At 38.8% G+C, this 12762-nt stretch overlaps 1 protein-coding gene across 4 annotated transcripts in view; it reads left to right on the forward strand.

The window, feature by feature from the left end:
- GPATCH2 (G-patch domain containing 2) overlaps nucleotides 1-8877 on the forward strand; it is a 173202-nt gene extending 164325 nt beyond the window's left edge. For all 4 annotated transcript variants that reach the window (XM_025892263.2, XM_073884095.1, XM_025892264.2 and 1 more), the window contains one exon: nucleotides 5093-8877. In XM_025892263.2, coding sequence (XP_025748048.1) covers nucleotides 5093-5313 — 221 coding nt within the window. In that variant the 3' untranslated portion in view covers nucleotides 5314-8877. The remainder of the gene's footprint in view (nucleotides 1-5092) is intronic.
- Nucleotides 8878-12762: the final 3885 nt, after the last annotated feature.

The following is a 12762-nucleotide window of genomic DNA, read 5'->3' on the forward strand; positions in this document are numbered from 1 at the left end:
AACCATGTGCGTGGTACATAGTAGGCAAACCATAAATGGTCTTGATTATATATTATTGCAAATAAACATCCCTGTGTGCCTCCAGAACCAAGACAATTTTAAGACTTTTTTTAGGGCGCCTGGGTGGCTCAGTTGGTTAAGCGACTGCCTTCGGCTCAGGTCATGATCCTGGAGTCCCGGGATCGAGTCCCACATCGGGCTCCCTGCTCAGCGGGGAGTCTGCTTCTCCCTCTGACCCTCTTCCCTCTCGTGCTCTCTGTCCCTCATTCTCTCTCTCTCAAATAAATAAATAAAAATAAAATAAAATAAAATAAAGACTTTTTTTAGTTTTCTGAAAACACTCTTCTTTGATTTACAATGATTCCATAAGAAATATATCTCTGTATAACCAAAGTATCTATTAATAAAAACACTTCTGGGGTGCCTTGGGTGGCTCAGCCAGTTGAGCCGTCAGCTCATGGCATAATCCCAGGGTCCTGCTCAGTTGGGAATGTAAGTGCTTCTCCCTCTCTCTCCGTCCCTCCCCCTACTCATGCTCTCTCTCACTCTTGCTCGCTCTCACTCTTTCAAATAAATAAATAAAATCTTTAAAGAAAAAAAAAAAACTTCTCCAAACATGTCGATATAGATTACATCTTTCATTCTTTACAAAGTATTCATCACTTCGAAAAAAAAAAAAAACAGGAAATTGTTCTACATTAAATTTTTATTATTTAAAAAGTATGTGCCTTGTATTTTAAGCAATGAAGGGTTTGAACTGATTTGATTTAGCAAAATTCATATGAGAAACGTCTACAATATTGCAGATAAAATGCAGAATGGTCTAAATCAGGCTTTTCTGTAGTAAGAATGAAATAATTAAAACATCTGACAGGGGCACCTGGGTGGCTCAGTCGTTAAGTGGCTGCCTTCGGCTCAGGTCGTGATCCCAGGGTCCTGGGATCGAGCCCCGCATCAGGGTCCCTGCTCAGCGGGAAGCCTGCTTCTCCCTCTCCCACTCCCCCTGCTTGTGTTCCCTCTCTCTGTCAAATAAATAAAAATCTTAAAAAAAAAAATCTGACAAAGAGTAGTAACACCTACCATTTTCTCACATTCTCAAACTGTGCTAAATCCTGTTTCTTTTCTTCGCAGTAATCAAAAAACCCATGTCCTTCAATTAGTTATGGAGAACAGAGGACCATATTATAACTCGTGATTTTAATAACCAATAATCGTAATAACAGCCCCGCCCCCCAGCTGGCTAGTACAGTAATAGGGAGAAGGGGATGGGAAGAAAGCGCGAGAGTGGTACTGCAAGTGCTCAGATGCGTTGTGAATACAGGGGAGGGACTGAAGCAGGGTGCGCTAGCTGCCATGGAGGAAGCAGCATGTGTCCCCTCCCCTTCCACTGGCTGTTTATCCAACATCAATACAACACTTTAGGAGCCAAATTACTAAACAAGCTGCCAATTAGGCTTGCAGTCAGCTGGACAGATTAGCAGCTAAGAGAGGCCGATACAAGATTTTCATCTCTTGAGCCAATTACGCAAGTGAATTACCATCCACAATACTCCCCGGAAGATTGGAGAGGAAAGGACCGACTCAGCTGTCATAGGCTAGAGCCCGCATAACGGGGGCTGGGAACGGGAGCCCAGGAGGGCTAGCAGCCTAGGTATTGCTAAAATTGCCCGAGCAGGAGGAGAGCCTTCCAGGAAAGGACTTAAAAGATTTAGCACTGCCAGGAGCAAAAGGAGAGGAAATTATGGTTGTAGGATGCTGTGTGGAGACTGAATTGTTCCACTCCCTAGTCTTAATCTCATGAAAAGGATGAGAGACCAACAGTAGATCTCACTCCAGAATCACTGTCCATGAAAAATGAACGGTTAGCTTGTCTCTAAGATTGCATAGAAAAGCTTTTTTTTTCCCTTTTTCTTTTCAGGAATCCATGTTTCTATGTGGAAGGATTTAGCATTTAAGAAATTAAATGTTCTTTTTTTTATTGTTTTACTTGAAAGTACAAGATAATGCTTTATCTTATTTTATTTTCATTAAGAAGAGATAAAAGCAGCACCTGACAAACAGAGAGAGTGGGTTCTTTTCCATCTAGATAAAAAACACAAGTATGGGAGGATTCTTGTGGCCACTCCTGGGACCACTGTGCTTAAAATATCAACATTTTTAAATGATGATGCTCAATTACCATTTGCTGTTCACTTTAGAACTGAGACATGACCACAATTTAACCATTTTTGAAGAGGTGTATTAAATTGGCCTCATATTTTTTCTTAAATGTTAAATTTTAAACCTGAACTTTACAAGCTCTTGTATTCAAAATATGATTAAACAGATGTGTAGCCAGAACACCATTAGACCTCTGATGCATTTTGAGCTTATAGATGGAATTAAACTAATTTGTGGCAATCACTTAAAAATCAAGGCTGTGGGACAGGATCCTAGCGCACTGTTCAACCTGATATACCTGATCAGCGGCAGTTCAGAAAATATTAGATGTCTTGGAGGTCTGTCTTGGTTGCCACCATAATCATAATTTCAAAATAAAACTCTAATGGCTCTTTTTGTTGTTATATTAGGGAAGAGTTTGACAAAAGACTTTTATTTAATTTGTGTGTGTGTGTGTGTGTGTGTGTGTGTGTGCATATGTGCATGGAGATTTTATATGTATATATAATGAATTATGAATTTTTTTATATACCAGTCATTGCCATTCAAGCTGTTCGCAACTAAAAGGTTTTTTTCCATTACACATTAAGATACTTGTTTCGGTGAGCTAAGACCCAATTTGACAAACCCAAAACCGACTCATTGTGGTAACCTGGTTCTTACTTATTCCCTGTTACTAATTCAGCAAATGGCAATAACGTATTCCATTCTCAGTCCTACAACATACTGAAGATTGGGACTACCACAATGTCCAATAAAGGGCTTTGAAAATCAATTGATTATAGTAAATGAATGTCCATTATTAAAACTTATTTCTAGCACTTTACAGTTTCTTTCTTCTACAACTCAGAATCATGGGGAACAATCCACTTGCTCTTCCCCAGAATGCCAGTTACAAAGTACCACATAAACTGTTGGTTCAACCCTGCTATTTCGTTTATTATGAATTTTTTTTACCATGAAATACATATCCCAAAGAACACGTGGAAATGCAGAGGGACCGTTTAAAGAACAAAATAATACACTGGCCATTTCTGTAACCACAGAGGGCCAAGAAATAGAACTTTATACTCTGCAGTCCCGTAGGTAATATTTTTGTTACTGTTTTTGGTGCTTGAGGATCCATCTTAAACATAATATTAGAGAAGGAGAGGGACAGAGAGTCCCAACCTTCTTGGGGGCGGGCGGTGAAGATGGAGTAGAAGGTGCCCTCATAATCTCCAGTCAGGGAGAAAAAATTGATGATGTTGGAAAAGGGGTAGAGGGGGCTTGTGGGTCGGTGCCAAAGAGAGTACTGAGTGATCTTGTCAACAGCTCCCCATTTCAACCCTCAGACTGTCCAGGAAGACAGCCGCCCACATTTCAGAGCAGAAATATGCTGGACCCACGGCTGAGCTGGTATATATGCCAGAGGCATCCTCAGATCTTTGAAAAGGGAGACGATCTTCAGCCCTGAAGGACTAGGGAGGGAATGGTGGTCAAACACTGCATCCCTGTAAGTTTGCCACCTCAGAGTTTTACAACAGACTTCTTGGAAAGCGTGATAGAGGAGATGGGGCTAAATATGTTCTCACTAAAACAAGGATTGTTGTAAGATGCCCTCATCCCCTTTCCCACACCATCTCCAGTATTAGTTTGATAATCACTTCCTTCTTCTGCAAAGGGAGTAACCACAAGACATGCTCTGGTAATTGAGAGGTCTGATTGCTTTTAACTGGTTATCTCTAGATTTGCTAGATTCCCCTTTCATACACCACAATCTCTCAGCTGCTGCTACAGGATGAACAGAAATGGACCCCTCGGAGCGCCAGCCTGCTCCACAACAGGTGCACACAGACCAAGGCCAAATGTGCAGCTGAAGGAGGGAGCTCAGGTTCTTGTGATTCCTTGACATTTACATTGGTTAGTTTCTCAGTCCTTTGACTTTAGATGCTTAGTACTTCTGCACTTTCCCCTAGAATCAAATGTATGTTTATAAGCTCAACTGTTTCCATAAGAGCCTCCAAGAAAATTTAAAGTCAATCTTTGAAAATGCCATCAAATAGAAAATGCTTAAAATAGGTACATCTCTCAGTTGTCTTTGCAAAGAACATAGGGGAAACAAGAACTATTTCTAAATCTCATGATAAGCACTGCCCAATCTCCTTTTCCTAAATAAGGAATGAAGGTAGGTAGGAGATCAGGGACAGAGGGGAAAGGGAAGAATTATTTTATATATAGCACTATCGGTAACTTTAATATTCTTTTCCTCTATTTTTTCCCTTCTTGCCTGCTTCTGTAGTAATCAAAAACATAGACATGGAAGAAGGAGGAAGAAAGGAATTATTATAGTCCAAATCATAAATAACAAGAAGAGGATTAGAACAATGTAAACAATTCCTAGGAATTAGGGATGCCAAAGGTTGTGCTTTTTGTTTGGTTTGGTTTTAGGTTTGGTTTTATTGAATGTCAAGGCCCCAGGCAAATATAAGATATTATGGTGGTAAGTTGGTGATTTTCAGAATTACCACTGAGGCTAATGCAGGAATGAAAATAAATTTCTTTGTATTTTATCAGTTTATTAAGGCTACATTGTATACAGGATCTCAACTGATTCTTGCCACTTTCTGTGAGGTGGACAGTGGACATTGTTCCACCTGCTTTACAGATGAGGAAACAAAAGCCCCAGGAAGTTGAATAACTTAGCTACTAAGTAGTAGAGCTGAAACTCTAAACGAGATCTCTCTTCCATTGATTCCTCTATCCCTACAAGCTCCTCATCCTAAGGTGAATAAACAGGCCTCCTCACTACCACCACCCCTCCACCTGTGTACCTTGTTGAAAGAAAAACATAGGAGAATATGATTTTCTCAGCTTGAGAGGATCTTCACTTACGTCTGTACTAATATGTTTTGGGGGTTGTTGTGTTTTTTCTGCCATTTTGTAATTTCAGGATTTGTAGGGGAAAACGCCCAACCGATCCTCGAAAACAACATTGGAAACCGAATGCTCCAGAACATGGGCTGGACACCTGGGTCAGGCCTTGGACGAGATGGCAAAGGGATCGCTGAGCCCATTCAAGCCATGCAGAGGCCAAAAGGATTAGGTCTTGGATTTCCTCTACCAAAAAGCACCCCTGCAACTGCCACTCCCAATTCAGGAAAATCCGCCTAAGAAGAAAAGCAAAGAAGAAAGGTTCTACAACTTTTAGTCACGATATATATCCCATTGTCCTAAAATGACAACATAGCTTCTGTTTTCGAAGCAGAAATCTACATTGCCTCAAACTCATCACTCTAGCATCCTTCCTGCATTCAGTCCTGCCACAGGGAGAGAGATGGGGTTCCATCACAATTCCTGGTGCTAAAGTGAAAACCTTCACCTTTTAAAATTTGCAGCAATTTTCAGCTATTTCTAGGTGTAAAGAACAGCTCTCCTATTTATTTTGATCTCATAGGTCAGTCACTTCTAGCTTGATTCGTTCATGTGTGTGTGCAATGCCCAGGCAAATGTGAGCACACCCACAGGTTTCTCAAATGGGATAGGCCAGAGAGGATGGTGTTTCCTATCATCCCTAGAACTTGAAAGACCTATCATCACATCAGTCCTAAGCAAATCTTTATTTAAAAGGCTTGCCAATTTCACGTTCCCCGAATTTGGCCCTGTACCAATTAATCTCTCCTTGGACAGTGTAGTATAAAGTTCACAGTTTACAAACAACAACTAATGTTTCCCTCTGACATTTTGACCAAAATAAACTTCATCATTGTCACCAGAGTGCCCGCAACATTACCTTAATGCAGATTTTACAAATTTTACCTCATCTAGAACATAAAATAATTGTTGAAAGAAAAATGTATTTTTTAAATTTACCATGACTGAACTGTAAATTCTATTAGTCTAGACTGACTGCTACCTCTCTCTTCCCAAAGGTTGATATTTTTTTAAGATCAACGCAACTGTGGTAAACTAATTTTCAATTTAACCATTGGAGTAACTAATAAGAATTATCAAATCAATTTGTTTGAAAATTTAAATGGCTCTCCCAAGAATTGAGATTTCTGGCAGTGATCTAGCCCATTTATAAGGTGAACAAGAAAATGAATGGTAATGATTTGCCCTTTCTAACATCTAAGTAGTTACTTTAAAACCAAGCAAAACAAGTCATTTTTATTATGTGCCTCCTATTGTTATTTTTGAATCATCTGCTTCATAATGCCAGAGATGCTAAATTGCTCTTAGCTTAGAAGATGTTGATCCTCATTATTAAAGACTGATAATATATTTATAATGACTCTTATTCGTTGAGTAAAGGTCAAGAAAACACATGTGGATCAACTTTCTAATGGAGTTTTTTAAGGCTTTTTTTTTTTTAAGAGCAGTTTTAGGTTCACCGAAAAGTTAAGGTACAGAGATTTCTCATATACCCTCTGCCCTCAAACATGCACAGCCTCCCCCATTATCAGCATCCCCCACTAGAATGGGACATTTGTTACAATCGATAAGCCTACATTGACACGTCATAATCATCCAAAGTCCACAGTTTACATTGCAGTTCACTCTGGTCTTGTACATTCCATAGGTTTGGATGAATATATAATGACATGGATCCACCATTATAGTATCACACAGAGCAGTTTCACTGCCCTGAAAATCCTTGATGCTCCATTGTAGTAGGTTTTAGAATATTTTGCAAATGTTTTTTAAAGGTGGGAGAGGAGGTTTGTGCATATAGTAGACGTTTCCTAGGTGGTCTCCTAACTGCCAGCTGAGGAGAAAGAAGTCAGCCTGCCATTGGAGAGCCTCTATGGTTTGCCAAATGTACACATTTCTTTTAAGCATTATCTTCTTTCCTAGGGGTATTGTGGTAAGAGGACAGGTTGGTTAAGGGATTATAGACTACCAGGTAAATTGCTCTTTGAGGCATTCTTATTGGATAGAGTAACCCTGTTGTATCATTATTTTTATAAGTTTGTTTCTTTGAAATTTGCCATTTTTTAAAAAAGTGCTTTTTGTTAAATACTCATTCTAGCTATGTAAGCGGGAAAAGTGGAGATCATCTATATACCAGGTTGAAACTTCTTTATGATAGTGTAGAGTGCTCTAGGATCTATCCAAAAGATTTTATTTTTAAATCCATTGCCTGAAAATCTTCTAAAACCCTAGAATTTTGAAAAGCCAAATTTGGAGCCACTGATCACACACAGGTTATCGTGAGACTCGTCCCAAACTCCTGAGGACTTGGCTGGCTGTTCTTTTTCACTCTGCGATGTTCCAACCCTCATAGTGAGGAAGAGCAGAACATATACCAGCTGGCATGGGGAAATTCTTTCATTAAATTTTACAGTCTTAATGAATATTTTGTATTGTTTCCCTTTTAGAAAGGTACTAGTCCTCTGAAGCAGCCCCTCAGAGATGCTCACTTAGCTTGGGTGTTGTTCTCAAACACTCCCTCCAAAGTAATTCATGTTTACATTATCAGGAAGCAAAAGAAAGTTCAAATTCTTGACGTGTAGAGCCCTCTGTGTGGCTCTCAGAGGACTTAAAATATTTTTTATGTTATAGAAGTATTTAACTATACAGACTATATGAATCAGTACTCCAGGTAGAGAAGTGACAACATCCTAAACTTCCCCCACCCCACTATTAGCACACAAACATACATCAGAAGCACATACATCCCTTCCCCGTTCAGTCCTTAAGAAAAATCAGTGCAGACCTGTTGTTCTATTTGTACCCAAACTGAACTGGAGAAATAAACACAATTAAAATACTGAATTTTTAATGTAAATCAAATATCTTTTAAGATATGAAGCCCACTAATTTGTATTTCACATATAGTTCTAGTTAATTTTTACCTGCTTGTTACTATACACTTAGAACCCAAAACATCCAAAGGAATTCATGATTTAGAATGCACATTCATGTCTTCTGAAAAAGGTGGTAAGATTTTTCTCTGCTCCTTTGTGAAGCCACTTTTCTATTTTACAGTATCTAAAGCCCCATATCAAATTAATCAGTCATGCTAAAAACTTTAGAGAATACGTCTCTTCCTTTACTGTCTGAATTATCCATCCATAGATGTAGCCGAGAGAGGCTGAACATGACTACCTTAGCAGCTCAACTTTTTTTCTTTGTGTAAGTTGTTATACTTGATACTGATGAGACTGTGTGTTCGGGTCATTTCCTTCCTTCCTTCCTTCCCCCAAATGTAATTTTTTAAGGCTACGTTCCCCTCGAATTTGTTTGCTTTCATTTTTCAGTTAAATGATACCCCTTTAAAAGAAAATGCATAAGTAACTAAAACTTACCAATTAATTGTCTCAACATTTGAATACATAGATTTTATAACTCATACCGTGGTTATCAAACAGAAGTTATGGTAGGGTTAAAGATATGCACAATGTATACATTTAGGTGTGTTTACAGGGCACATATGTGTGCAATAAACAGACATGATTGTAAAATACTGCATTTTATTAATATGTTTATTTTAACATTGTGAATTAATATTCTTGTAATGAATTGAACTGACAGTTGCTTCTCTTCAACACATTTTCATTTTGAGCCGCTGTTTTGTGAAAGAGAAACCATTTCTTCCTGTATTTTGTCTTTCTAAAGACAAAAAGTATTGTAAAATGAAGTTGGCTAGCAAAGACTATTTTGGATTTTTTTTTTCCCTTCTGGTAGAAAGTTATATTAATAATACAACAAATAAAACAACGGTTAAAAATGTCATTTATAAGCAGTCATTGTCTTTGTGCTTTAAATGTTTACCTCTTAAAAAGTAAAGTTGAAAATACTCTTAAAAAATTTAATTACTACCCTTTGCCAATTAAGATCTAACAGTTAAACTCATTGTTCGTTTTTAAGCCCTGGAAAATTTGAATATTTCCAAAAAATTTTAGAGAAAAAAATTGGTAAACATATTTGACGCACACATTTATTCACAGCTGATTGTGACCTGCTACATTTTCATCATGTGTTTATTTTCTCTGAAGTTGGGCTAGACTGTCTCAAGGCCTCCTTCCACTCAAACATTCTCTGATTCTCAAGTAACAAGTACATGTTCTCTCTCTGGTGGCTTGAAATATCAATGAGAATCATATATGTTCCAGTCACTCCATTTCCTCCTGGAACATTGTACCCTTCATAAACATACTTTGATATTTTAAATATTCTGTGAAAGTGTTGAGTTTTGTTTGCTGTAAGAAGCATCTTACTCTGTTGATAAAATTTTATCTTCTGTCCCCCAAAAACTAGAGTTGTTAGAGTAGGTAGATTATTTTTTTTATCCAGTAGGTATTAAATACTCATTTATTTAACAGGCTTGCAGTAATATATACTCAACTGACAAGTGGACCATGAAGGCTCCTTCTGCTGGGTTCCTACTAAGCAAAGACTCATTACTTTACACACCTGACGTTTTAAGTAGATCCAGATTTGTCTCTAGTGAGCCAGTGCCATTAACTGCCAGGAGTATGATCTACTATCGCCACTTTTAGTTTTATCTGTACATTAGAGTTGTCTTCTGTCTTTGAATTGTCAGGCAGTTTAAATCATTCCCAGATTCACAGACCTCACTCCTGTTTCGTTATCAGAATGTCTTATGTTTACGCCTTAATCTTCCAAGGATGAAGTTGGGTAACAATTGAAGGTGATTTTTGTGCTTGTTTAGGTTTTGTTTTTTGGTTTTTGTTTTGTTTTGTTTTTGAGGTTTGAATTTTCAAAATAAATCACTAGAATTTTAAATGTGTGTATGATACTTGATTTTTCAGGTATAAGACCATAGAGACAAGACTGTATTATGATAGTATCCCAGATAAAAAGACAACCCCCACAACTATTTTTTACCTATTTTTCATCTTCCTGTTAAATTTCTAAGAAATGTTTATTCTTCCTGAAGGCAGCATTCTTTAATAAAAGCAGAGAAGGTGAGAACTAGTATGCTAATTCAACATAAAGTAACGCTTCCTAAAATGGCAGTTTCCTGCATCCCTTATGGAGGTGAATTTCTTCAAATGCTAGAATTTCATAATTCTCATGTGCAAATGAGTTTGGGGTGAGGGTGGGAATTAGGGTCTCTCCGATGGCCATGTGGCGAATCTGGAATTCTAAAGTTCTTTGTGGATGGCTATAATTCATTATGGAAACGATAGGTCATCCACAGTGCATGTACCAAGTATGAAACGCACAAATAATCTTTTACGTGGATGTGAAGCCCTTGGGAGCACACATTAAGGGTGTGAAATTTGAAGTGCAAAACCACAGTATTTCTAACACAATGGCTATGGTGTCTAGGCTCTCGGCAGTCAGTACAGCGGTCCATAATTCGTAAGGCTTCTTTCTTGACCCTCCCACAACTTTACATGCCTTTCCTGTTCTCCCGCGACTTCAGACTCCTTTCCACGCATCTTAGTCTACTTCACCTATTTTACTATCACAGGACAGCCTTCCAAAATGAGGAAACAGTCACCAAGCACACGGGAAACCAGCATGTTTTGACTCCTACGCCATTGTATTTCTCCATTAGGTCCCTTAACAACTCAGCTAGAAACAAGCAGCAGATTTTTTTCCCCCACTCAGTGAGTAATTGTCTGCGCTACAGTGACAGATGTGCAATATAGCAGCTTCTTCAGGAAAAAAATTAACAGTTTGTCCAGCATGTCAGCTCGCTCTTTTAGTGCTTGGGAGGTCTTGGCCCCATTATGGATGATTTAGAAATTGAGGCAAGCAAAGACCAGCTGCCTTTGCTGAAAGCCTTCGTCAGTCTCCCTCATCTGCATTCCAAGACTCACTTACATCCAGAAATTGGTGGAGCCCCTCTGGCCACAAGATGAGTATGGGCTGACAATGCCTTGATTTGTTGAGAGAGAGAATAAATGGGTTTTTCAGAAGATGAGGAAATATCTCCATTACTGGCCAATTTGCAGCATTTTATCTGTTCTTCAAACATGTCACTTTTGTTATTGTTGCATGGTAATTACATAGTGAAACGGAAAGAAAACAAATTCTGGTTACGTATTCAGATGGATTGCAAAATCATATAATCCTGATAAATGCCCATTTATGATACACACGGATGAAAGGTTCATTTTAATTTTGAATGGCTAGCTCAGCCATAAATGGGATATAGGATTAAATCCCAGAGAATCTGATTACATAAAAGCAAATAGTCTTTCCCTTCACTTCTTCAGATCCAGGAAACTCAAGGGGGGACCGTAAAGCATTCTTGCAAACACGATTTTCCTGAGACAATACAAAAAGTGAATTCGGGATTGCGTTTTGAAAAGAACAAGAACTTTCAGTGAAACCAGGGCGGTATCTTGTTGTGAGGATCGTCAGTCCTGAAGCCTGCTCAAGAAGCAAGTTGGGCCTTTGCCGAAATATTTCCTGCGTTTTCAAGCTCAGGTTCCTGCTCACTTCTGCCGTCTGGCTAAACATTTGGATCCTAGAAATCAAATGCTTTTCTTACATCCCTTTTCTAGGAGTATTTCTCCCCCATTCCCAGGACCCATTAATGTAAATAAATGTTGCCAATGGAAGTCTAGCTGAACATACAGATAATGCAAAGTGAGGAAACGTAAAGGAACAAGGGGGGCCAGCACCCCAGGATTGCTACTTAAAGTGTTGATGTGTAAAGTAATGAGTCTTTGCTTAGTGGGAACCCGGCAGAAGGCGTGTCCACTTGTCAAATGAGTAGATATTACTATAAACCCATTAAATGAGTATCTAATATCTATTGGCTCCCAAGTTTGCTGTGAAAGGGAAGAGAGAGGCGCACCAGCTCTTAACTGCCTTGGTCCGGGGGACACACTTGTCACTTCTGTCCAGAATCCATCAGCCAGAACTTGTCACATGGACCCAGCTGGATTTCAAGGAAGCTGCAGAAACTACGCGAGCACATGGATATTTGTGAGCACTATTTCTGCCACATAATCTTAATAGGACATGGCCACATTATTAAATAGCAGAGTAGTATCTACCATATTTTACTGAATCTAAGATGCCATCAATTCGAAGATGTACCTTAATTTTATGGACCGTTAAGGTAGAAAACAAAACACTGACCCACTGCGACCCACCACCCATGGCAAGATGCATCCCGACCTCAGAAATACTGAACTGTGAAAATAGGACAAAACATGTTCATAAGTATCAAGCAAATGATGCTGAGAAACAATGCTAAGGAATGTCAGGGAAGGCCACATAGATAGGTGGGATTAGATGAGCTCCTTGAAGAAAGATAGGGTTTAACTAGAAACAAGGAAGGCTCATTTTTACTGGTAACTGCTGCTGTGTATAATGTAAGTGGCACAGGTATAGGTGTGATTCCAAGCTGGATTCCAGGCCCAACCCTAGTGCCTTCTGTATGATTTGAGGCTAATGCATGAGTTTCGGGCTTCTTTGCTAAAGTTGGAAATAATTACAACAACCTCATTTAGTTATGAGGATTAAATGTAATAATGCACATAAAATACCCTAGTACAGTGTCTGCCACATAGAAGGTGCTGTGAATTTGGGGCATTTTTCTGTTTCTGATGAAGTGATAAATTGGGGTTTTTTGTTTACGCTTCTCGTTGGGGAGAGAAGTATTAAGACATTTTGACTTTGCTAGCAGTT

Source organism: Callorhinus ursinus, unplaced genomic scaffold (assembly GCF_003265705.2).
Source record: "Callorhinus ursinus isolate GAN/ISIS: 27379988/994484 unplaced genomic scaffold, GSC_fseal_2.0 scaffold54, whole genome shotgun sequence".
Classification (NCBI taxonomy): Eukaryota; Metazoa; Chordata; class Mammalia; order Carnivora; family Otariidae; genus Callorhinus; species Callorhinus ursinus.